This window comes from Chiloscyllium punctatum, chromosome 18 (assembly GCF_047496795.1).
Source record: "Chiloscyllium punctatum isolate Juve2018m chromosome 18, sChiPun1.3, whole genome shotgun sequence".
Taxonomy (NCBI): domain Eukaryota; kingdom Metazoa; phylum Chordata; class Chondrichthyes; order Orectolobiformes; family Hemiscylliidae; genus Chiloscyllium; species Chiloscyllium punctatum.
Window position 1 is genome coordinate 92,700,626 of NC_092756.1, and position 21,581 is coordinate 92,722,206.

Below are 21,581 nucleotides of genomic sequence, written 5' to 3' on the forward strand. Positions count from 1 at the left end.
AACTGAACCCTTGTGACAGGCGCCATCGCCGTGGAGGTGGGGTCTGCTAGCCCCTGTGCTCACTCACGTGCACCTGCCCCCCACCCCCCACCCGCCAAATCGCACCCAGGAGCCAATCGATGAATGTAGTTCTTACCTCGGGGCATCGAAGCTGTCGTAGGAACCCACCGTGTAGTGCCGGAACAACCTCTTGGCTTTCTCTGTCCGACTCTCTGCTCGGGAAGAAGAGAAACGCATATTTTAAACCAGGATGTCTCCAATCCCCCCTCCAGCTCCACACACACAGTAGGGTCACAGGACAGGCCCGAACAAGCTCAGGGGATTGGCAGGGGTTGCCATGGAGATCAGACAAAGCACCAACAGCCGGGAGGGCCCCCTACATCTTTTCTCCCATCGCGGCCCCCGGCCTAGTGCACTCCAAAGGCTTCTCCCTCCGGTTGACTGGCCTGACACGGGGCCGGGTACCTTCCTTGGAAAGAAAGACCGTGGTCTACACACATATCTCACCTGAATCACTCAACTGAAACCACCGCCCAATTCCCCACCCAACAGGATGCTGGGGGGCCTGGACAGAACGGGCATGGGGAAGATGTTTCCACCAGCAGGAGAGACTGGGACCCGAGGGCACAGCCTCAGAGTGAAGGGACAAGCCACTACAACTGAGAATGGGAAGGATGGTTGATCTGTGGAACTCATTGTTGTGGAAGGCTGTGGAGTGTACTGAAGACAGAGATAGATTGGTTCTTCATGAGTGAGGGGATTGAGGGTTGAAGTGGAAAGTCAAGAGGATGGGGTTGAGAAACATATCAGCTATCACTGAATTGCAGACCAAACTTGATGGGCCAAATGGCCTCATTCTGTTCCAGTACCTTATGGTCTTATGGCAACCAACTGTCATTTCTAATCTTCCAGCCTTATTTTCCCACAGGGAATTTGCTCTCCGGATTCACGTTAAATCTGGGGCCTGAAAGTACGGGGTCACCCCCAGGGAAAGGTTAGGCCAGCTCCACATTCAGTGTGACCGATGGGGCAAAACTGCCCAGTGGCACCCAGTTCCAGCTGCAGAATAAGGGTGTTGTTGTACACAACCCTTAAAAGAGGCATTGAACACTTCCAGGGTTGGATTGTTCCAGTTGGGTTGGAATCCCCAGTGCCCGGCTCAATCTCTGAATGGGAATGCAGTTGTCGTAGGGGGAAGGGGGTGCAAAACCAGGGGGTAAGGGGTATGCCACTCAATATCTTCCCAAAGGTGGTCAATTGTGAAAGCCATCTCCTGGTGACCATTCCATTGAGGACAATTTGGCTAACAGGAGACCCAGTCAGCGGGTTACCCCAGGCCACCAGCCTCCTCCTGGGAGATGGGGGTGCTGCTGAGCCAGGTACGGGAGTGGTGGGGGGAGAGGGGGGGGGAGTGGTATCTGAACTCTGAACCAACTGTGGGCATCCTGGAGAGAAACCCTCAAAGTAAGGGAGCTGAGACAGGCAGCACCATTGGGATGGAAAGGGGAAGCTGTCAGCAGAAAGAGGCCATTCAGCCCATTGAATTTGCATCAACCCTCTGAAGAACATCCGACCCAAACCCATCCTGCATTTCCCATGGCTAACCCACCCAGCCTGCACATCCCTGAACACTACGGGCAATTTCCCATGGCCAATTCACCCTAACCTGCACATCTTTGGACTGTGGGAGGAAACCAGAGCACCCAGAGGAAACCCATGCGGACACGGGGAGAATGTGCAAACTCCACACAGACAGTTGCCCGAGGGGGGAGTCAAACCTGGGTCCCTGGCGCTGTGAGGCAGCAGTGCTAACTGCTGAGCCACGCTGCTGCCCTCTTTGGTCAAGGTTATGGCCTTTGACCTCCTGCAGCCACACCTTCAGGACACAGAAACTTCAGGCCCATTGGCCACTCAGGGGTTAAAGGGTAGGGGGCTCCAAAGCCAGAAATGTATCCTTGTGAAGGGGAAGCAGAGTGGGGCCTGAACTGGTTTCGAGTCCCTTTGGAGGGGGGTGACTAATCCTGGTGCCACAGGGAAAGGTCTCCGGAGACGAGAATGTAAACACACGCCACCTCTGCCCCTGCCACTTCCTCTGCCTCCATTTCAGCTCCAAACCTCAGTCCATAAGAAGCAGAGAGACTTCAATCCCCAACCTCCCAGTCTCTGTCAATTCTCAAAAAGGCCACTGGATGGCAGTCTGCTACAAGGAAAGATGTATAAACAAAATACAACAAGCTGCAGATAGCGGAAAATCAAGTGGTTTTCGTGCAATTCTCCCCTCCAACTCTCACCAGCTCTATCTCTTGTCTCTCTTCTTCATTTTGCCTTTGGCCCCTGGGTCATCTGATTAGCTTTCTCATGTTGGAGAAGACAAGCAACTGCAATGGAGACCCAGCTATCCCAGCATTCACTGCTGCAGTGAAAGCCCTCTATTTAAAATTATGCAGCTTAAATAGGGACCCTCTGAAGTCGTGACAACAATCAGGTTAGCCCCAGCTCCATCTTCTCTCGTTGTGGGGTAGGTTAAGTTACTGGGAAGGTTCTCAGAGACCCCAGACCCAGCTTCATCCCTACACTGTCCCTAAGTCTGAACTGTGTGTAGGTTGAAGCATGATACTTAAGGAAGTGCTGTCCTGTTCTTGCAGGGAATAAGATGTAGATTTGCCAGAGGGAGACCTGAGGTCCAAAGTTTAAATTACAAGGGGGCATGGTACGTGGACAGAAACCTGGGTTATATTCTCTTCATTATAGCAGGTTACAGTGTGATTTAGTTGTGGTTTTGGGGAACTGACAGGGTTAACAGAGAGACATTACTCCCATGGATTGTGGCGAGTAGGGGTGGGTAGTGACAAAGGGCACATTCTGAAAATGACCCCATTCAGAAGTGGAATGAGGAAGTACCTAGCCCCACCCACTGCTGTGTCAAGATTTGGAACCCTCTTTCCTCAATAGCAATTGGTAATACTTCAATTGTTAAATTATTTTTGTTTAGATTAATTCACAGGAGAGAGTATTGCTGGCTAGGCCCAGCATTTATTGCCCGTCCCTAATTACCCAGAGGGCAGTTAAGAGTCAACCACGTTGCTGTAGTTCCGGAGTCACATGTAGACCAGACCGGATAAGGATGGCAGATTTCCTTCCCTAAACGACATGAGTGAACCAGAGGGATGTTCCCAACAATGGATTCAGGGTCATCTTCAGACTCATAATTCCAGGTTTTTATAAAATTCAATTCAAATTCCACTGTCAACCGTGCTGGGATTGGAAGCCAACACCCCAGAGTCCGGGGGTCCTGGATTACCAGTCCCAGTGATAATACAAAGGCCTTCACCAAAGACATTTAGCAACAGGAGGCGAGGTAGGTGTAAGGAGTTCGCTCGCAGATCTACCAACTTAGAGCACAATCGACTGAGGGGGCGGAATGGCCTCCTCCTGTTCTTGTCCAATGGGTTCGATGGGCGGAATGGCCTCCTCCTGTTCCTGTCCAATAGGTTCGATGGGCAGAATGGCCTCCTCCTGTTCCTGTGCAATGGGCTCGATGGGCGGAATGGCCTCCTCCTGTTCCTGTGCAATGGGTTCGATGGGCGGAAAGGCCTCCTTCTGTTCCTGTGCAATGGGTTCGATGGATGGAATGGCCTCCTTCTGTTCTTGCACAATAGATTTGATGGGCAGAATGGCCTCCTTCTGTTCCTGTGCATTAGGATCAATGGGCAGAATGGCCTCCTCCTGTTTCTGTCCAATGGGTTAGATGAGTGGAATGGCCTCCTCCTGTTTCTGTCCAATGGGTTAGATGGACGGAATGGCCTCCTCCTGTTTCTGTCCAATGGGTATGATGGGCAGAATGGCCACCTCCTATTCCTGTTCAATGGTTACTTTGGTGGAATAGCCTCCTCCTGTTTCTGTGCAATGGACTCGATGGGCGGAATGGTCTTCTCTGGCTCCAGTGTTATGTCCATTGTATTTCATACCAAGGGGAGGCCATTGGGTTCATCAAATCCCAGGTGAACAGCACCACATCCCACCCACTCCCCTCAGGTGAAATATCCCTATGGCCGGTGATGAAGGGAAGCTGGATAAGCCTGGGATGTTTTCTCTTGAGTAGAGGGAGCTGGTCGGGGAGGCAATGGGTGGAACTGATTGCAGTGTGTACGATTATGAGGAACGTGGATAGGAAGCAGTTGCTCCCTTTGGTTAAGAAGGGGATTTGAGGAAAACCTTTCTTCCCCCAGAGGGTGGTAAGGGTCTAGAACGCACTGCTTGACTGGGTTGTAGAGTTGGGAAACCCTCCAACATTTAAAAAAATATTAGGATGAGCCCTTGAAGTGTTGTTACACTCAAAGCTATGAGCCTAGTGTGGCCAGTGTAGGTAACAGTGTATTTGTGTTAGGTTAGACTCAATGGACCAAATGGCATCTTCTGTCCTGTATGATTCTGATTCCTCAGCTTCAGATTTTTTACTTGTGATCTTTCCGGCATGATTCCAGGTGAGTAACCTATTTCCATTTGAGCAAGTCAGTGTCGATTTAGTTTTACTATGCATCTAGCCCCATGCTGCACCTGTCCTGGGAATGTTTAATGGGGACAGTATATTTGACCGACCTTTGACAGTGCCGTCCCAGAATCCTCCTTCCCCTACCTTTACATTGTATCTATCCCTGTGCTGTCCCTGTCCTGGGAGTGTTTGACGGGGACAGTGTGGAAGGAGTTTTACTCTGTATCTAACCCTGTACTATCTCTGGCATGTGAACATTTGATGGGGACAATGTAGAGAGAGCTTTACTCTATATTTGACACAGTGCTGTCCCTATCCTGGGTGTGTTTGACGGGGATGGTGTAGAGTGAGCTCTATACTATATCTAATCCTGTGCTATCTCTGTCATGGGAGTGTTTGATGGGGACAGTGTAGAGGATGCTTTACTCTGTATCTGACCCTGTGCTGTTCCTATCCTGGGAGGGTTTGATGGGGATGGTGTAGAGTGAGCTTTACACTGTATATGACCCTGTGCTGTCCCTGTCCTGGGAGTGTTTGATGGGGATGGTGTAGAGTAAGCTTTACACTGTATCTGACTCTGTGCTGTTCCTATCCTGGGAGTGTTTGATGGGGATGGTGTAGAGTGAGCTTTACACAGTATCTGACCCTGTGCTGTCCCTGTCCTGGGAGTGTTTGATGGGGACAAAATGAATAAAATGTATAGAACCAGTATTAACACTGTCAGACCAAAACTTTCACAACAAGTCAAAGAAGTAAGCGTTGACATTAAAAAGCAGTAGACTACTTGGTTGTTTCCGGGGTGTCTTACCATGTTTGCTGTCCTGAGGTTTGTTCGGGATCTCCTCCACGTTCTCTGCAGGGAACCAGCCCGTCCGACCTTTGACAGTGCCCTCCCAGAATCCTCCTTCCCCTACGCTGAGCACTGTGAAAAGTCAAAGGTAGAAAGGTCAGATAGAAAATGGAAATCCTAGCACTTGTAGAATCAAACCAAAGATCCTCAGGCAGCACCTTCCAAACCCAACTCCACTTCCATCGAGGGGGACAAGGGGCAGCAGATCCATGGGAACACCACCCCCTGCAAGTTCCCCTCCGAGCCACTCACCGTCCTGCCGTGGAAATATATCGTCGTTCCCTCACTGTCGCTGGGTCAAATTCCTGAACTCCCTCCCTAACTACACACTTGGGTCTTACACCGCACGGAGTGGATAGGAGTTGGAGATGACTCATCATCACCTTATGAAAGGGGTGGGTCATTAATACTGGTCCAGTCAGTGACACCCTCAAAATAACAGCAGAAGAAGTGCAGATGCTGCAATTCAGAAACAAAAACAGAAATTGCTGGAAAAGCTCAGCAGGGTCTGGCAGGCTCTGTGGAGAGAAATCAGAGTTAACGTTTCAGGGTCCAGTGACCCTTCCTCCAGCATCCAAAATTCTCTTGCGATATCCTCAAATTATCTTAGCATTCACAGAAAGAGTGTCTCTATGTCCTGAAGCTGTTTAGTTAGTGTAAAAAGCCGAAATTGCTGTAGTAGCCCTCTCTCATTAGAGAGAGAGAGAGACACACACACACAGAATTGGTGGTGGGTTTAACCTGAGGGTCAAAGTCAAAACGTGTGGCGCTGGAAAAGCACAGCAGGTCAGGCAGCATCCGAGGAGCAGGAGAAATCGACGTTTCAGATAGAAGTCCTTCATCAGGAATGATGGGGTGGCCCAAGGGGGCTGAGAGATAAATGGGAGGGGGTGTTGGGCTGGGGGGGGGGGGGGGGAAAGGTAGCTGGGAATGCAATAGGTAGATACAGTCGGGGAGTAATGGTGATAGGTCGGAGTGAGGGGTGGAGCGGATAGGTGGGAACCGATCGCATTCCCAGCTTCCTTCCTCCCAGCCGCATCCCCACCCCCTCCCTTTTATCTCTCAGCCCCCCCCCCCCCCGGCCCACAAGCCTCATTCCTGATGAAAGGCTTATGCCCGAAACAGCAACTCTCCCGCTCCTCGGCTGTGCTTTTCCAGCTCCACACGTTTTGACTCTGATCTCTAGTCCTCACTTTCCTCTCCTTAGCCGGAGAGGCAAGGAGAAAGGTTGAGCATCTGTGGTGACCTGAAGTGACGCAGGAATCGAACCTGCACTGCTGCTGTCACTCCCTGCGGAGAAGTGCTGTGCAGCCAACTGGGCTAACCGGAGATGGGAAGGCAGCTATCTCTGTGTGAGTCATTGCTCCTTGTGTTACCTTCTTGCTTCCCATACTTGCAGGATCAAGTCTGGCTCCACAGAGCTCGGACACACGGCCGAGAGAGATGGCCTGAGAGAGCGCTGCATCGTCTGACAAGAGAAACTGAGACCCTGCCTCACCCACCCACCTACCCAGCTGGGGAAACAATCTCCTGGTTACTGTGGCTGCTATCCTTGAACCCTAGCCCTAACACTACCCTGACGTCCCAGCCAACAGGCCACATGTCATAGAGTTCAATGGAACCGCGCACCATAGCTGCATCAACGAACAATACACGTTTGAAACAAGATCACAGAATTTTAGTGTACAGACGGAGGCCATTCATCCCTTTGCTGCCAGTGGAAGCCCCTTGTGAAATACCAACCTGACTGGTTCCTCTCCCTTGCTGTTTGCCCCATTGCCCTGTCAGTTTGCCCATGGATGTCTGACAGGGCATTTTTTGTGTTGTCAGAAACAGTATGGCAATTTATTTTAGCTGTACATGGAACATACTGAGAGATACATGAGGTGACTGCAAGCCCTTGATTCACAGCTCGCCTTGAATCTGACTTCACGCTCCTGTCTGGTTGCCCTACAAGTGCAGTAAATAACCTGTTTGTTCAGCACATCACCCCCGCTGTTAGCATTATACACACGGCTTCCTGCAGACAGGAGCCCCTCTTAAAAAAAAAACTGGTTACGCAAATCTCCAGCCAGCTTGGACAGTCCTTTTCTTTTGTCGAGTCTATTTTGGTCTGTTTTCCTTTCATCCCTCCTGGAAAACATTCTTTGAAGAGCACGGATGACGTCTGTGCAGTGCACGGACCCCACTCCAGGCGCTGTGCCGTTCGGAGAACACACCAGAGCCGCTGTGGAGTTATTCTTGTGTCATGGCTCACACAGCACCCTCGCTGAGTCCAGGTTGGAGTTGGGATGGCCTTTCAGCTCCCTCTTACTGAGGTACAGAGTTTCACATGGGGTATTTGAAAGGGTCAGCTCCTGCTTACTCAGGGGCCGCGAAGAACGAGGTACCGTGAGCAGCTGACCCCCGTTCTCCTGAAATCAACCAGCAACTCCAACTTAATGGCCAAGTAAAGGGTGAGGGGAGACGGAAGCCTCAGTTCAAACCTCGTGTGGCTCTCTGACACTCTCCACTATCGCCAGAGGATTTTATAGTAAAACCAGCTTCTCTTCCCTCATCACCCCGCAACACGCCTCACCCCCCTCCAAAACCCTCCCTGTCCTCATCCCCGAGTCCATTTCCATTGAGGCCAATATTGACTCTTGCACATAAACAGAGAATGCTGGGAATCGCAGCGGGTCAGGGAGTATCCGTGGAGAGAGAGCACGCTAACATTTCCAGATGACACTCGCCCGTCGCATGTTCCCACTGGGGACTTGCTCACACAGTCACCTCATCCCTGAGCACTGAGGTTCCCTCACCCGACCTCTCTGTCCCTCTCAACAGTCAGTAGCTGGTCAGCTCCACCCCACAGTTTGGGGTCAGGGTCCCCAGACCCACGTGCACTTGTTATCTCTGAGTTTCCTCAGAAAGAGAGAGAGCAATGGGAAAAAGAAGTCAGAGAGAGACAGAGAGGAACAGAATAAGATGTGGTGATTGTAATGAGGTCAGCTAGCTATACCTCATAGAATCTGAGTTCCCTGACTGGGGCTGTTAATCTGGTCCAATCAGGGAGCCCTGGCTGACATATAAGGATGAATGTCAGGGATCTCGGTGGCTCAGTGGTTAGTACTGCTGCCTCACAGCGCCAGGGACCTGGGTTCGATTCCAGCCTCGGGTGACTGTGTGGGGTTTGCACATTCTCTCCGTGTCTACGTGGGTTTCCTCCAGATGCTCCGGTTTCCTCCTACAATCCAAAGATGTACAGGCCAGGTGAATTAGCAATGGTAAATTGCCTGTATTGTTCGGTGCATTAGTCAGGGGTAAATATAGGGTAGGAGAATGGGTCTGGGTGGGTTACTCTTCAGAGGGTTGGTGTGGACTTGTTAGGCCGAAGGGCCTGTTTCCATACTGTAGGGATTCTATTTTATATAGAGCCCCTGACTCAGTGAGAGGCAGTGTTATTGTCATGGGATATGCATTTGTAACTAAATGGGTGATTGGTGATGGGATGCCATGAGTTATTTCAAAGGGACATGAGACAGAGGGCTTGCACTAATGTAGCATCTCTCATAGCCTGAGCATTTTGAATCTTTACAACGAATGAAGCACTTTGAGAGCGTCGTTGTGTTACGAATGTAGAGGCAGCTAGATGATAATGACCTCGATAATCCTTCCTGAAGATGTCGGGTTGAGGGAGACCTCTCCTCCTTCAAACAATGGCTGAGAGAATCGAACACATCCGCCTGAGGTGACAGGCTGCACATCTGTCAGCTCAGCCCGAGGACAGCATCGCCAACAGTGCAGCCATCCCTCAGTGCTGCTCCACGACAGCCAGCCAGGCTGGTTTGAACTCACAACCTTCCAACTCAAAACCTGAGAGTGTCAGCCACTGAGTCATAGTCATAGAGCCAAACAGCACGGAAACAGACCCTTCGGTCCAACCCGTCCATGCCGACCAGATATCCCAACCCAATCTAGTCCCAATTGCCAGCACTTGTTCCATATCCCTTGAAACCCTTCCAGATGCCTTTTAAATGCTGTAATTGTACCAGCCTCCACCACTTCCTCTGGCAGCTCATTCCATACATGTACCACCCTCTGTGTGAAAAAGTTGCCCCTTAGGTCCTTCTTATATCTTTCCCCTCTCACCCTAAACCTATGCCCTCTAGTTCTGGACTCCCCCATCCCTGAGGGAAAAAGCCTTGTCTGCTTACCTTATCCATGCCCCCCATGATTTTATGAACCTCTATAAGGTCACCCTCAGCCTCCTATGCTCCAGGGAAAACAGCTCCAGCCTATTGAGCTCTCCAATCAGCAATCTCCTGTGAAATAAATTGCTGTAACCACCTGAAATTTGGCATTCTTGCACATGTCCTGATAAGGCTAAGTCAAAATGTATCACCAATGGACTGAAAGGAACCCAGTCCACTTTCCAATGGCAGAGCTGGGGAAGAGGTATTCAGTAGGAGGTGAGGACAGCAAAACAGGATGAGAACATTGAGCCCCTTTAGCCTATTCCACTATTTGGTTAAATTATGGCTGATATGCATTTTAACTTCACCTACCCACCTTGGTCCCTTAGTCCTGATTAGGCTAACCTCATCAATCTCCAGTTTGAAATTTTCAATTAATCCTAAAGCATTTCTGGAGATAAGAATTCCAGAGAGTTCCACTCCCTGTAACGTGAAGAATTGTTCCCTGATGTCAAATGTCAAATGTTAGAGGTTTAATGTTAAGGGCGCATCCTTCCTTGCTCCAGAATTGCTCCACAGCCCATCCAGATCATACAGTCATAGTCATACAGCACAGAAACAGACCCTTCGGCCCAACCAGTCTATGCTGACCATAATCCCAGACTAAACTGGCCCTACCTGCCTGCTCCCGGCCCATATCCCTCCAAACTTTTCCCATACATGTATCCATCCAAATGCCTTTTAAATGTTGAATAATTTCTGTCTGTCCTTTTGAACAGCTGTCAAACACCTCAATCAGATCGCCATTCCATCATCGATATATTTGACATGGCAGTAGAATTAGGCCCTTCTGTCCCGCTATCGGTGAGATCACAACTGACCTGATCCCCCTCAATTCCACTCTCCGGCCTTTAACCCTCGTGGGCGGCACGGTGGCACAGTGGTTAGCACTGCTGCCTCACAGCGCTGGAGACCCGGGTTCAATTCCCGCCTCAGGCAACTGACTGTGTGGAGTTTGCACGTTCTCCCTGTGTCTGTGTGGGTTTCCTCCGGGTGCTCCGGTTTTCTCCCACAGTCCAAAGATGTGCAGGTCAGGTGAATTGGCCATGCTAAATTGCCCGTAGTGTTAGGTAAGGGGTAGATGTAGGGGTATGGGTGGGTACGCTTCGGCGGGGCAGTGTGGACTTGTTGGGCCGAAGGGCCTGTTTCCACACTGTAATTAATCTAATCTAATCTAATCTAATCCTTCCTGAAGATGTTGGTTTGAGGGCTCAGCCTTGAAAATGCTAAATGACCCAGCCTCGAGAGCCCTCAGTGGTGAAGAATTCTGCAGAGGTTTAAAAAACAGTTCTTCCTCATCTCTGTCTTAAATGAACAACCCCTTTGTCTAAGATGGTGTCCTCTGGCCTGAGACTCTCCCACAAGGGAGCAAGACACAAGACACAATGAAAACAAGCCTATGCTTAAAAAATATATATAACCCTTTCAGCTCCCACCATGGACTATTTTCTTTAAGTTAGTTGTACAACATGCATCTGAGTTATTGGAATAGACAAGCAGGACTTTAGTTTATTGTCTGGATGGGATTAGATTCCCTACAGTGTAGAAACAGGCCATTTGGCCCAACACGTCCAGACCAACCCCCCAAAGAGTAACCCATCCACACCCATTTCCCTCTGACTAAGGCACCCAACACTATGGGCAATTTAGCACGGCCAATTCACCTGGCCTGCACATCTTTGGACTGTGGGAGGAAACCCACGCAGACTAGAGAAGAATGTGCAAACTCCACACAGACAGTCACCCAAGGCTGGGATCAAACCTGGGACCCTGGCGCTGTGAGGCAGCAGTGCTAACCACTCAGCCACCGTGCCGCCCAGTTCTTTTTTTCCTGTGGGGAAGGAGGGGTGAGTGGCGAGGAAAAGACTGATGAGGATATCTGACAGTGGAGCACATCTGTGCTTCGTGTGTGGAATGAACTGCGAGAGGTGTTAGACGCAGGTACAGTGACAACACTTGGTCAGGTGCGTGGATAGAAAAGGTTTAGAGGTCATGGACCAAACGCAGGCAAGCAGGACTAGTTCAATTTGGGGAACTTGATCGGTGTGGATGAGTTGGACTGAAGGGTCTGTTTCTGTGCTGTAAGACTGGTTCCAGGTGCAGCTGGTAGGTGTACGGTGTCTGGGTGGTAGGATAACCTCTTTTCTCTAAATCATTTGTGGGCATTCCTCACTGATTGACTGCCACTGGAGTGATTAATCTGTAAGATTCAAACCCACTAGGGCCTGAAGCTGTGGGTGACTGACGTTCCCATTACACCACAGGCACCTCCATCCTTAACCACACCGTACAGAGGCGGGTAGAGAGAGACGAAAGGGACAGAGTCAGGGAGGAGGGGGGAGAGATAGGTGGGGTTGGGGATGTGAAGGGTAGCGAAGGAAAGAGGCAGAGGAGGTGCTGGAGGGAGGAAAGTTGCAGTGATGAGTGACTAGGAAACAGAAGACAAAGGGGACTCAGAAAGCACATGTCAAATCAAAAATGCCAGCGCAGCGCGGAAGTGTGCCAGAAATGGAGAGAGTAAGTGAATGAGGAAGTGTGTGTGAGAGAGAGAGAGAGAGAGAAAGAGAGAGCAAAACATGGGAGTAAAGAGGATGCTGACAGAGAGAGAAAACGAGAGAGAGGAAGAGAAAGAGAAGGCGGGAGAGAAAATGAGAGAGGAAAAGAGAGAGAGAAAGTGTGAATTAGAGAAAGAGAGAGTAAAAGAGAGAGAGAGCAAGAGAATGAGAGACGCAGCGAGAAAGAGAGAAAGCGAGAAAGAGAGAGAAAACCAGAGGGAGAGAGAAAGAGAAAGAGAGAGAGAGATATGACAAGAGACAGCGGGGAGTGGGGAGGAGGAGTAGACAAAAAGGGAGTTGTGTTAGTTCAGTGTTTGGAGCCAAAATGCAGAAAAGAGTAGAGAATGGAAGGCAAAGGGATTTACTGCAATAGAGATGGCAAGGGAGGAGAATTATGGACAGCAAAGGGAGGTGATAAAATGACAGAGTAAGTGTTTTTGAACGGAGTGTCAGACAGGGATATTAGACTGTATTCTGGGATGACAGAAATGAGATTGGCAAGAGGGTGGAGTGGCTACCAGAGGGGATGAGAAATACTCACACGGGAATGGAAGATAACTAAACAGCCAGAACATGAACTGAAAACTGAAATACAAAATGAGCATTTCTCCACATTGTGACCTTCTTCTCACCTGGCACGAGCTGTGTTCCCATGGCAACAGTTGAACAAAAAGGCCCCAGGATGACATGAGTTGCTGAAGGTGGACCGGGGTGGGGGGGTGGGGGGGTGGGGGAGTTCTTTCAACTACACCAGGCGGTGCTGATAGGATCAATGGAGGGGGTGGTGCTGGGCCGTTTGAATCTAGCGTTACCATGGCAATCTCCGAGGGTTAATGTTGCCATAGCAATCTCCGAGGGTTAATGGCTGCTACACACAGGAAGATGTAGGCTTGAAGGTTTATTCCAACACTGAGGGCAAAGACGTCTTGTGCAATCCAATGCTTTGCACAAAGTACCCAACTCACCCTGCCCCCCCCCACTGTCTCCAAACATGCCAAGGCCCCAATGGCGCCACCCTGAGCTAGGCAGCATTTACCTGCTGTTTGTAGATCACGGGGCGACACCTTTCCTCCAAGGGGCCTTGCCAACCCCCTCTAGGTGGATTCACACGCCCTTTGACATCATCCTTCCTGCCCAGCCCCAAATCCGCTCTCCTGCCATTTGGTTGGCTGACGCTCGCCTTCCCAGCCAATTAGGAAGCGCCGAGAGATCCTCCGTTTCCCCCACTCCCTCGCCCCCAACTGGGTGATTCCTTATCCCAATTGCCTTCTCATCCCATTTGCCTAAACCTTCACAGCCAATAATGTGAACAAAAAGATTGAAAATACACCCACCATTCCCTCCATGAGCCCTGCTTCCCCCGGTAAGGCAACAAAACTAGATGTGTCGAGAATAGGAGCAGGGTGAGACCTTTCGGCCTTTGAGCCTGCCCCGCCATTCGATCTGATTGTGGCTGGTAATCCAACTCAGTCCCCTGTTCCCACTTTCTCCCAAAAGCCTTTAGCCCCAAGAGCTATATCTAACTCCATCTTGTAAATATTCGATGTTTTGTCCTCAACTGCTTTCTGTGGCAGAGAATTCCACAGGTTCCCCACTCTCTGGAGGAAGAAATTTCTCCTCATCCCAGTCCTAAATGGCCTATCCCCTGTCCTTAAACATTGACTCCTGATTTCAGACTCCCTGGTCACAGAATCAAAGAATCGACAGTGTGGAAGCCGGCCATTCAGTTCATCGAGTCATCACCAACCCTTCAAACAGCATCCCACCCAGATCCAGCCTCCTCACCTATCCCTGAAACTCTGCATTCCCCACGGCCAACCCACCTAGCCTGCACATCCCTGGACACTATAGATAATTTTGTGTGGCCAGTCCACCCTGAATTGCACATCTTTTGGACTGTGGGAGGAAACCGGTGCACCTGGAGGAAACCCACGCAGAGGTGGGGAGAACGTGCAAACTCCACAGTCACCCGAGGCTGGAACTGAACCTGGGTCCCTGGCACTGTGCGGCAGCAGTGCTGAACAGGGACCAAATCATCAGGGATATCCTTTCTATTTTACCCTGTCTGATCCTGTTAGAGTTTTATAGTTTCTGTAAGATCTACCCCCTCATTCTTCTAAATTCTAGTGAGTGTCATCCACATCGATCCAATCTCTCTCCATACAGCCTTTGCAAAAGCATCTTGGAGATTAATCTTCAGATCCTGCGGTCTCTGGGTTGGTTCTGGAGAGTTGATAACCCTTCCTTCAATACCAACTAATACTGCATAGCCTCAGGGTTGCACCATTGAGGTCTTGGCGTGGGTGTTGGTGGTGCTGGGCTGCTTTCTATGAAGCATTGGACTATAGAATCCATCCTCATTGCCCTCAGTAGACCATCCTAACTGACAAAACACAACCTTAACTTGAAGAGTGTTCGGGATTCAGGGAAACAATAAGGCAGCGTCATGTTGGTGAGTGAATTTTGACACTTCCCAAAGTGCGTTTGTACAGCTGGCTTCACAGTACTGGGATGGAAGGTCACAGGTTCAAATCCCACTCGATGGACTTCAGGCTTTCTGGGTAACACAGTGGGGATGCTGTACTGTCAAAGGTACCATGGGGCGGAAACGTTCAACCTAATCTTTCCCCTTCCTTTTCAGGTGGACCATCCCTACAAAGGTGAAGTCCTCCAAAACTCTGCTACATTATCCAAACTCATAACAAGGCTGAATCACCGCTGACCTACAGGCCCTCTTGGTTCTCCTGGTCCGAGCGATATAAAAACCACGAGATGGTCTGTTTCCCCATTCCCTAGATCAGTAGGCACTGCCAGCTTCTCCAAGCCTCGGAAACCCCGCCACTGGCTATTTCTTACACAGCCCTAATTTCTCTCACCTCACCCCGAGACGCTGCGCCTTCAGTCACGAGTTTGTGAGTTCTCCCCCTGAGCTTCTCTACATTACTCTTAGCCTTAAAGGTGTGCCCTACAACATATCTCTTGAACCAAGTCTTTTGGTTGACCATTTTAATACCTTCTTTGCCTTGGTCTCAAATTTTGTCTGCTCACATTCCTACGAAAAGCCTAAGAGCCCAGGCATTTGACTGAAGGCGCTATGCAAATGCAATGCCTTCACAAAGATCCCCTGGCCCGGGGAGTAGGGAACTTTAACCGTCCCCACCAACTCTCCCGAGGTTGCTCTTAATGATGGCGTGATTGTGCTTGGGAACAAGATGGCCGACATCCGGGCCTCAGAATGAACCATGAGAGAAGCTGCCGCATGTTACCGCCATCAGAACCAGCCCAAGGGCACAAAGCTCCTTGCGACCACCCTCGCCCCCCCCCCACCCCTCAGTGGGTCAGAAGCCAGGGGGCAGTCTTCCAGAGGCAGCCAACAGAGAGACCACCTCGTTGAGAAGTAAAACTCAGTGGGTTAGCACCCAAGCTGAAAGGGAGGGTGTGTCTAGCGGGCCCTCCAGGAGCTGGGGCAGGTTGGAGATGGTGGGGGTGCTTCAAAGGGGAGATGCTGTTGAAGCACTCTGCAGTCTCGGAAATAGAGAGTTCAGTGTAGAGGGCAAAAACACCCTCACCCTCTGCCCTCAGGCAGGGAGACAAACAGCACTGAAGACTGGTAGGCAGCACTGCTGACTATCAGGAGACAACCTGTTCAAGGAAACCTGGGCTATCCTGCTGAGTCATACTTCAAAATAAATTTCACTCTATATCTAACCCCATGCTGTCCCTACCCTGGGAGTGGTTGATGGGGAGAGTGTAGAGGGAGCATTACTCTGTATCTAACTAAAGCCATGATCACATTAAATGGCAGAGCAGATTCAGTGGGGGTGAGAGAGAGAGAGAGAGAGAGAGAGCGAGACGGTGGGAAGAGAGAGAGAGATGGGGAGGGAAAGAGATGGAGTGAGAACGAAAGATGGGGAGACAAAGCATTGGAGAGAGAGAGATGGAGAGCGCAGGAGAGATGGGGGAGATAGACAAATGGGGGAGAGATAGATGGGGGTAGACAGACAGAGAATGGGAGATAAAACAAAGGTTCTGAGTAGTTCTGGAGAAGGGTCACTGGACTCAAAGTATTTACTCTGCTTTCTCTCCACAGATGCTGACAGACCTGCTGAGTTTGTCCAGCAATTTCTGTTTTTGTGGAGATTTAGACAGTTGGGAAGAGAGGGAGACATGGGGAGAGAGGGAAATGGAGGGAGAGGTAGGAAAGAGGGAGAGAGAGATACAGGTAGAGAGGGAGATGGGGGGAAGGGAGATATAAGGGAGAGAGGGAGATAGAGGGACAGAGGAAGAGGGGGAGAGAGGGTGAGAAGGGGTAGAGGGTGAAGGAATAGAGGAAGATATGGGAGAGAGGGTGTTAGAGGAAGATATGGGACAGAGGGGGAATTAGAGGGATAAAGGGAGATATGGGGAGAGAGGGAGATAGAGGGACAGAGGAAGAGGGGGAGAGAGGGTGAGAAGGGGTAGAGGGTGAAGGAATAGAGGAAGATATGGGAGAGAGGGTGTTAGAGGAAGATATGGGACAGAGGGGGAATTAGAGGGATAAAGGGAGATATGGGGAGAGAGGGAGATATGGAGAGAGAGGGAGAGTGGGAGATAAGGGGAGAAAGGGAGATGGGAGATAGAGGGAGACAGTGGGGTAGGGGGATAGAGTGCGGAAGTGAGTGAAGAGAAAGACAAATAGTAGAGAACATGGATAGACTGAGAAAGTGAGGATGGGATTGATTAGATCACAGAGGGAGAGATAAAGTAAAAAAAAAACAGAATGGGGGATGAACAGAGAAAAAATAGGAGGAGAGAGGGGAGAGTGAGGAAAGGGGAGAGTGAGGAAAGGGGAGAGTGAGGAAAGGGGAGAATGAGGAAAGGGGATGGAAAGAGAAAAAAATGATGGAGTTGGGACTTTGCATAATCACAGCAGCCCTTATACATCAATGAGAGTGCGTGAGAAAGAGAGAGAGAGAGAGAGAGAGATTGAACATAGGGCACTGGGGAAGCATGGCAGGTGCAACATGGAGATCTAGGTCAGAGTTATAAATAGCTGCTCACGTGGAGTGCTAGGTAAGACTGTTCAAACAAGCACTGCTTACTGGTGTCTGAGATCACAGCCAGACTGAGTCACCTCGCAGTCACGTGGACGTGGCACGTGTTGGCATAGGTGGTCCAACCCTCCATATTCAGCTCATGCCAGCTACTGAAATAGAACAAGGTCAATGGCGAGGCCAAACTCACCTTCATCAGAATTAGCCTCCCACCGGGAGCCATCAGCAACAGAGACCAACGCCGGAAGATATTTCTCGAGAGCGAGGGAGATAAAGAACTGCTCCCACATCCCAATAATCCAACCAATTAGTCCAACACTTGGGCCAATTTAACTGACCACCCCTAACTGCCCCTTGAACTGAGAAGCACCACAGGGCTATTTCAGAGCAGGACTGTCAATAGTCAAACCCATCGCTATGGGTATGGAGTCACATGTAGGCCAGACCAGGTAAGGGCAAGATTTTATTCACTCTTCAGGCATTAGTCAACCAGATGGATTGGCAGATAGTTGGCGTGGTCACCATGACTAAAACCAGCTTTATTTTCTGGATGTTTCCATAAATCACACCAGCTCCTTGGGTAGGATTTGGAACAGTGTCTCAAGAACATTAAACTATGTCAGCATCTGCCCGCATTCTCCTGAGTGCTCCTGGCCCTCAGAGTTTGGGGCAATACACCTTCTCTGGACAAAAGCCAAGACAGACATCACATCACCATCCGACGCTGAACTAGGGGCCATTCAGCCTATCCGTGCCAGTGCTGGCCTTCTTGAAAGAACAATCCATGTCATTAAATCTTACCACACAGGGGACACCATACCTCTTTGTAACTATTCAGCCGAAGAGGCAACGCCACACACGGCTTGATGTCTCAGTAAGAGACATTACAATTACTAGCACCTCCGCAACCCGCTAACTCCTGGGACAGAACTGAGGATTCTTGGGTAGGCCTCACTGAGACAGCCCTCAGCATGGACCTGAGGGTAGGTCACAAAGCTTCCTGAGTCACACAAGCTCAACCCCACACCGTCCACTTGACTACCGACAGACCGGTACACTGACCGAGGATACTATAAAATAGTAGGAATTATGCCAGACCAGGTACACATTGCCTGAAGAACAAGAGGAGGCCATTTAACCCCACACTCTTCATACATTTCCCCAAAGCCCCATTGATTTCAGTCTCAGGAGACTTTCAATAAGGGGATTCAGTGACACGGTTATTGGAATAGCAACCGAGAGGCTCAGGCGAAAGGGAGGTGGGTTCAAATCAGACTCACATGGCCATTGGAGTTTAAATTCAGTCAATATTCCTGGGATTAGAACATAGAACAATACAGCACAGAACAGGCCCTTCGGCCCACGATGTTGTGCCGAACTTCTAACCTAGATTAAGCACCCATCCATGTACCTATCCAAATGCCGCTTAAAGGTCGCCAATGATTCTGACTCTACCACTCCCACAGGCAGCGCATTCCATGCCCCCACCACTCTCTGGGTAAAGAACCCACCCCTGACATCTCCCCTATACCTTCCACCCTTCACCTTAAATTTATGTCCCCTTGTAACACTCTGTTGTACCCGGGGAAAAAGTTTCTGACTGTCTACTCTATCTATTCCTCTGATCATCTTATAAACCTCTATCAAGTCACCCCTCATCCTTCGCCGTTCCAACGAGAAAAGGCCGAGAACTCTCAACCTATCCTCGTACGACCTACTCTCCATTCCAGGCAACATCCTGGTAAATCTTCTCTGCACCCTCTCCAAAGCTTCCACATCTTTCCTAAAGTGAGGCGACCAGAACTGCACACAGTACTCCAACTGTGGCCTAACCAAAGTCCTGTACAGCTGCAACATCACTTCACGACTCTTGAATTCAATCCCTCTGCTAATGAACGATAATACTTCATAGGCCTTCTTACAAACTCTATCCACCTGAGTGGCAACCTTCAAAGATCTATGTACATAGACCCCAAGATCCCTCTGTTCCTCCACCTGACCAAGAACCCTACCATTAACCCTGTATTCCGCATTCTTATTTGTTCTTCCAAAATGGACAACCTCACACTTGGCAGGGTTGAACTCCATCTGCCACTCCTCAGCCCAGCTCTGCATCATATCTAAGTCCCTCTGCAGCCAACAACAGCCCTCCTCACTGTCCACAACTCCACCTATCTTTGTATCATCTGCAAATTTACTGACCCACCCTTCGACTCCCTCATCTAAGTCATTAATAAAAATTACAAACAGCAGAGGACCCAGAACTGATCCCTGCGGAACTCCACTTGTAACTGGGCTCCATGCTGAATATTTACCATCTACCACCACTCTCTGACTTCGACCGGTTAGCCAGTTTTCTATCCAATTGGCCAAATTTCCCTCTATCCCATGCCTCCTGACTTTCCGCATAAGCCTACCATGGGGAACCTTATCAAATGCCTTACTAAAATCCATGTACACTACATCCACTGCTCTACCCTCATCCACATGCTTGGTCACCTCCTCGAAGAATTCAATAAGACTTGTAAGGCAAGACCTACCCTTCACAAATCCGTGCTGGCTGTCCCTAATCAAGCAGTGTCTTTCCAGATACTCGTAAATCCTATCCCTCAGTACCCTTTCCATTACTTTGCCTACCACAGAAGTAAGACTAACTGGCCTGTAATTCCCGGGGTTATCCCTATTCCCTTTTTTGAACAGGGGCACAACATTCGCTACTCTCCAGTCCCCTGGTACCACCCCCGTTGCCAGTGAAGACGAGGAGATCATTGCCAACGGTACTGCAATTTCCTCTCTTGCTTCCCACATAATCCTAGGATATATCCCGTCAGGCCCGGGGGACTTGTCTATCCTCAAGTTGTTCAAAATGTCCAACACATCTTCCTTCCTAACAGGTATCTCTTCTCGCTTATCAGTCCGTTTCAAGCTTGTCTCAGGAATGGTGAGCACTGTCACTGACTGGGCCTTTTTTGGGAAAACTATAATCCGGTGACTCCCCCCCTCTCCTCGATTCAAATAAAATCCTAGACTGTGTTGGTCACAGAGGGAGTTCAGACCAAATTACCTGAGGGGTTAAACTCTGAGGACAGGCGACAGAAAGGGGTGGAGTTGCACTCCGTAAAGTGGTGTCAAAGCTCCCAAGACTGAGAGGATAGGGAAGAGACCAATCCCATTGGCTGCTGAGTTTGGGAATAGTCTAGAAATTCGAACCAGGCCCATCAGGAGGAATGTTGGGTAAGTCTTCCACTGACAAATTCACAGCTTTCTCCCACAAATGATGATAAGAGTGGGGTTTGGGCGCAGTGTCTCAGTGGTTGGCACTGCTTCCTCCCAGAGTCCAGGACCCGGGTTTGATTCCTGCCTCGGGTGGGACTCCCTGTGTCTGTGTGGGTTTGCTCCAGTTTCCTCCCACAGTTTAAAGATGTGCCGGTTCGGGTGAATTGGCCATGCAAAATTGCCCCATAGTGTCCGGGGATGTGCAGGCCAGGTGGATTGGTCACGGGGAATGCTGGGTTACAGGGACAGGGTAGAGGGGTAGGCCTGGGTGGGATGTTCTTTGGAGAGTCAGTGTGGACTCAATTGGCCAAATATCCAACTTCCACACCGTGGGGATTCTATGTTTCTACTCTATGAGTTGTTAATGTTAAATGTAAGAGATTTGGTGCTGTATAGCGTAAGGTCCCAGATGAGTTAAAGACAGAACCAACTTTAGGGCTGAATGGCCTCCTTCCCCCCCACTCCTCTGTCCTTACACGACAGGGATACTTTGCTAAGCTTTACCATTCCCTTCTGCACAAACCTTTCACTTTCTCGCCCTTGTTGAGTTGGATTTCATCCTCTCCCTGCGGCTGGTATGTCTTCACCACCACAAAGACCCGGCCTGGCACAGCAGAGTAGAGCTTGCGTTTCGGCCTCCAGCCTTGCGCACTCCCAGGGTACTCCTTGTTGGGCACGGCGGAACTGGGAACAAGGAGAAACCTCACAGTTAGTGCCCCCCACCGGGGATGTTCCAGCTCAATGGGCCGGGGAGGGGTCGCATTAATCACTGTCTGCACCACACTTCTCCCACTGTCACACATGGCTGGCCCAAATGGATGGACAGGGAGACAGGGAGAGGGACAAAGAGGGGAAGAGGGGGGAGAGACAGGGAGAGGGACAGGGAGAGGGACGGGGAATGGGACAGGAAGGGAGAGGGGGAGAGACAGGAAGAGGGAGGGAGAGACAGACAGCATCAGGGAGGGAGACAGTGAGAGAGACAGACAGAGGGAGAGACAGCGAATGAGACAAAACATAGAGAGGTGGAGACGGGGAGGGGAGACAGGGAGGAGGAGACAGACTGAGAGGGAGGGAGACAGAGGGAGGAAGATAGACAGACTGGGCAAAGAGACAGGGATGGAGATAGGGAGGGAGGCAGAC

At 50.1% G+C, this 21,581-nt stretch overlaps 1 protein-coding gene across 4 annotated transcripts in view; it reads right to left on the bottom strand.

The window, feature by feature from the left end:
- Positions 1–21,581, bottom strand: part of LOC140489334 (SH3 and multiple ankyrin repeat domains protein 1-like) — a 431,419-nt gene that overhangs the window by 181,574 nt on the left and 228,264 nt on the right. For all 4 annotated transcript variants that reach the window (XM_072588776.1, XM_072588774.1, XM_072588775.1 and 1 more), the window contains 3 exons: positions 20,965–21,125; positions 5,301–5,414; positions 137–212 (listed from right to left, as the gene is read on the bottom strand). In XM_072588776.1, the coding sequence (XP_072444877.1) occupies positions 137–212; positions 5,301–5,414; positions 20,965–21,125 (351 nt within the window). The remainder of the gene's footprint in view (positions 1–136; positions 213–5,300; positions 5,415–20,964; positions 21,126–21,581) is intronic.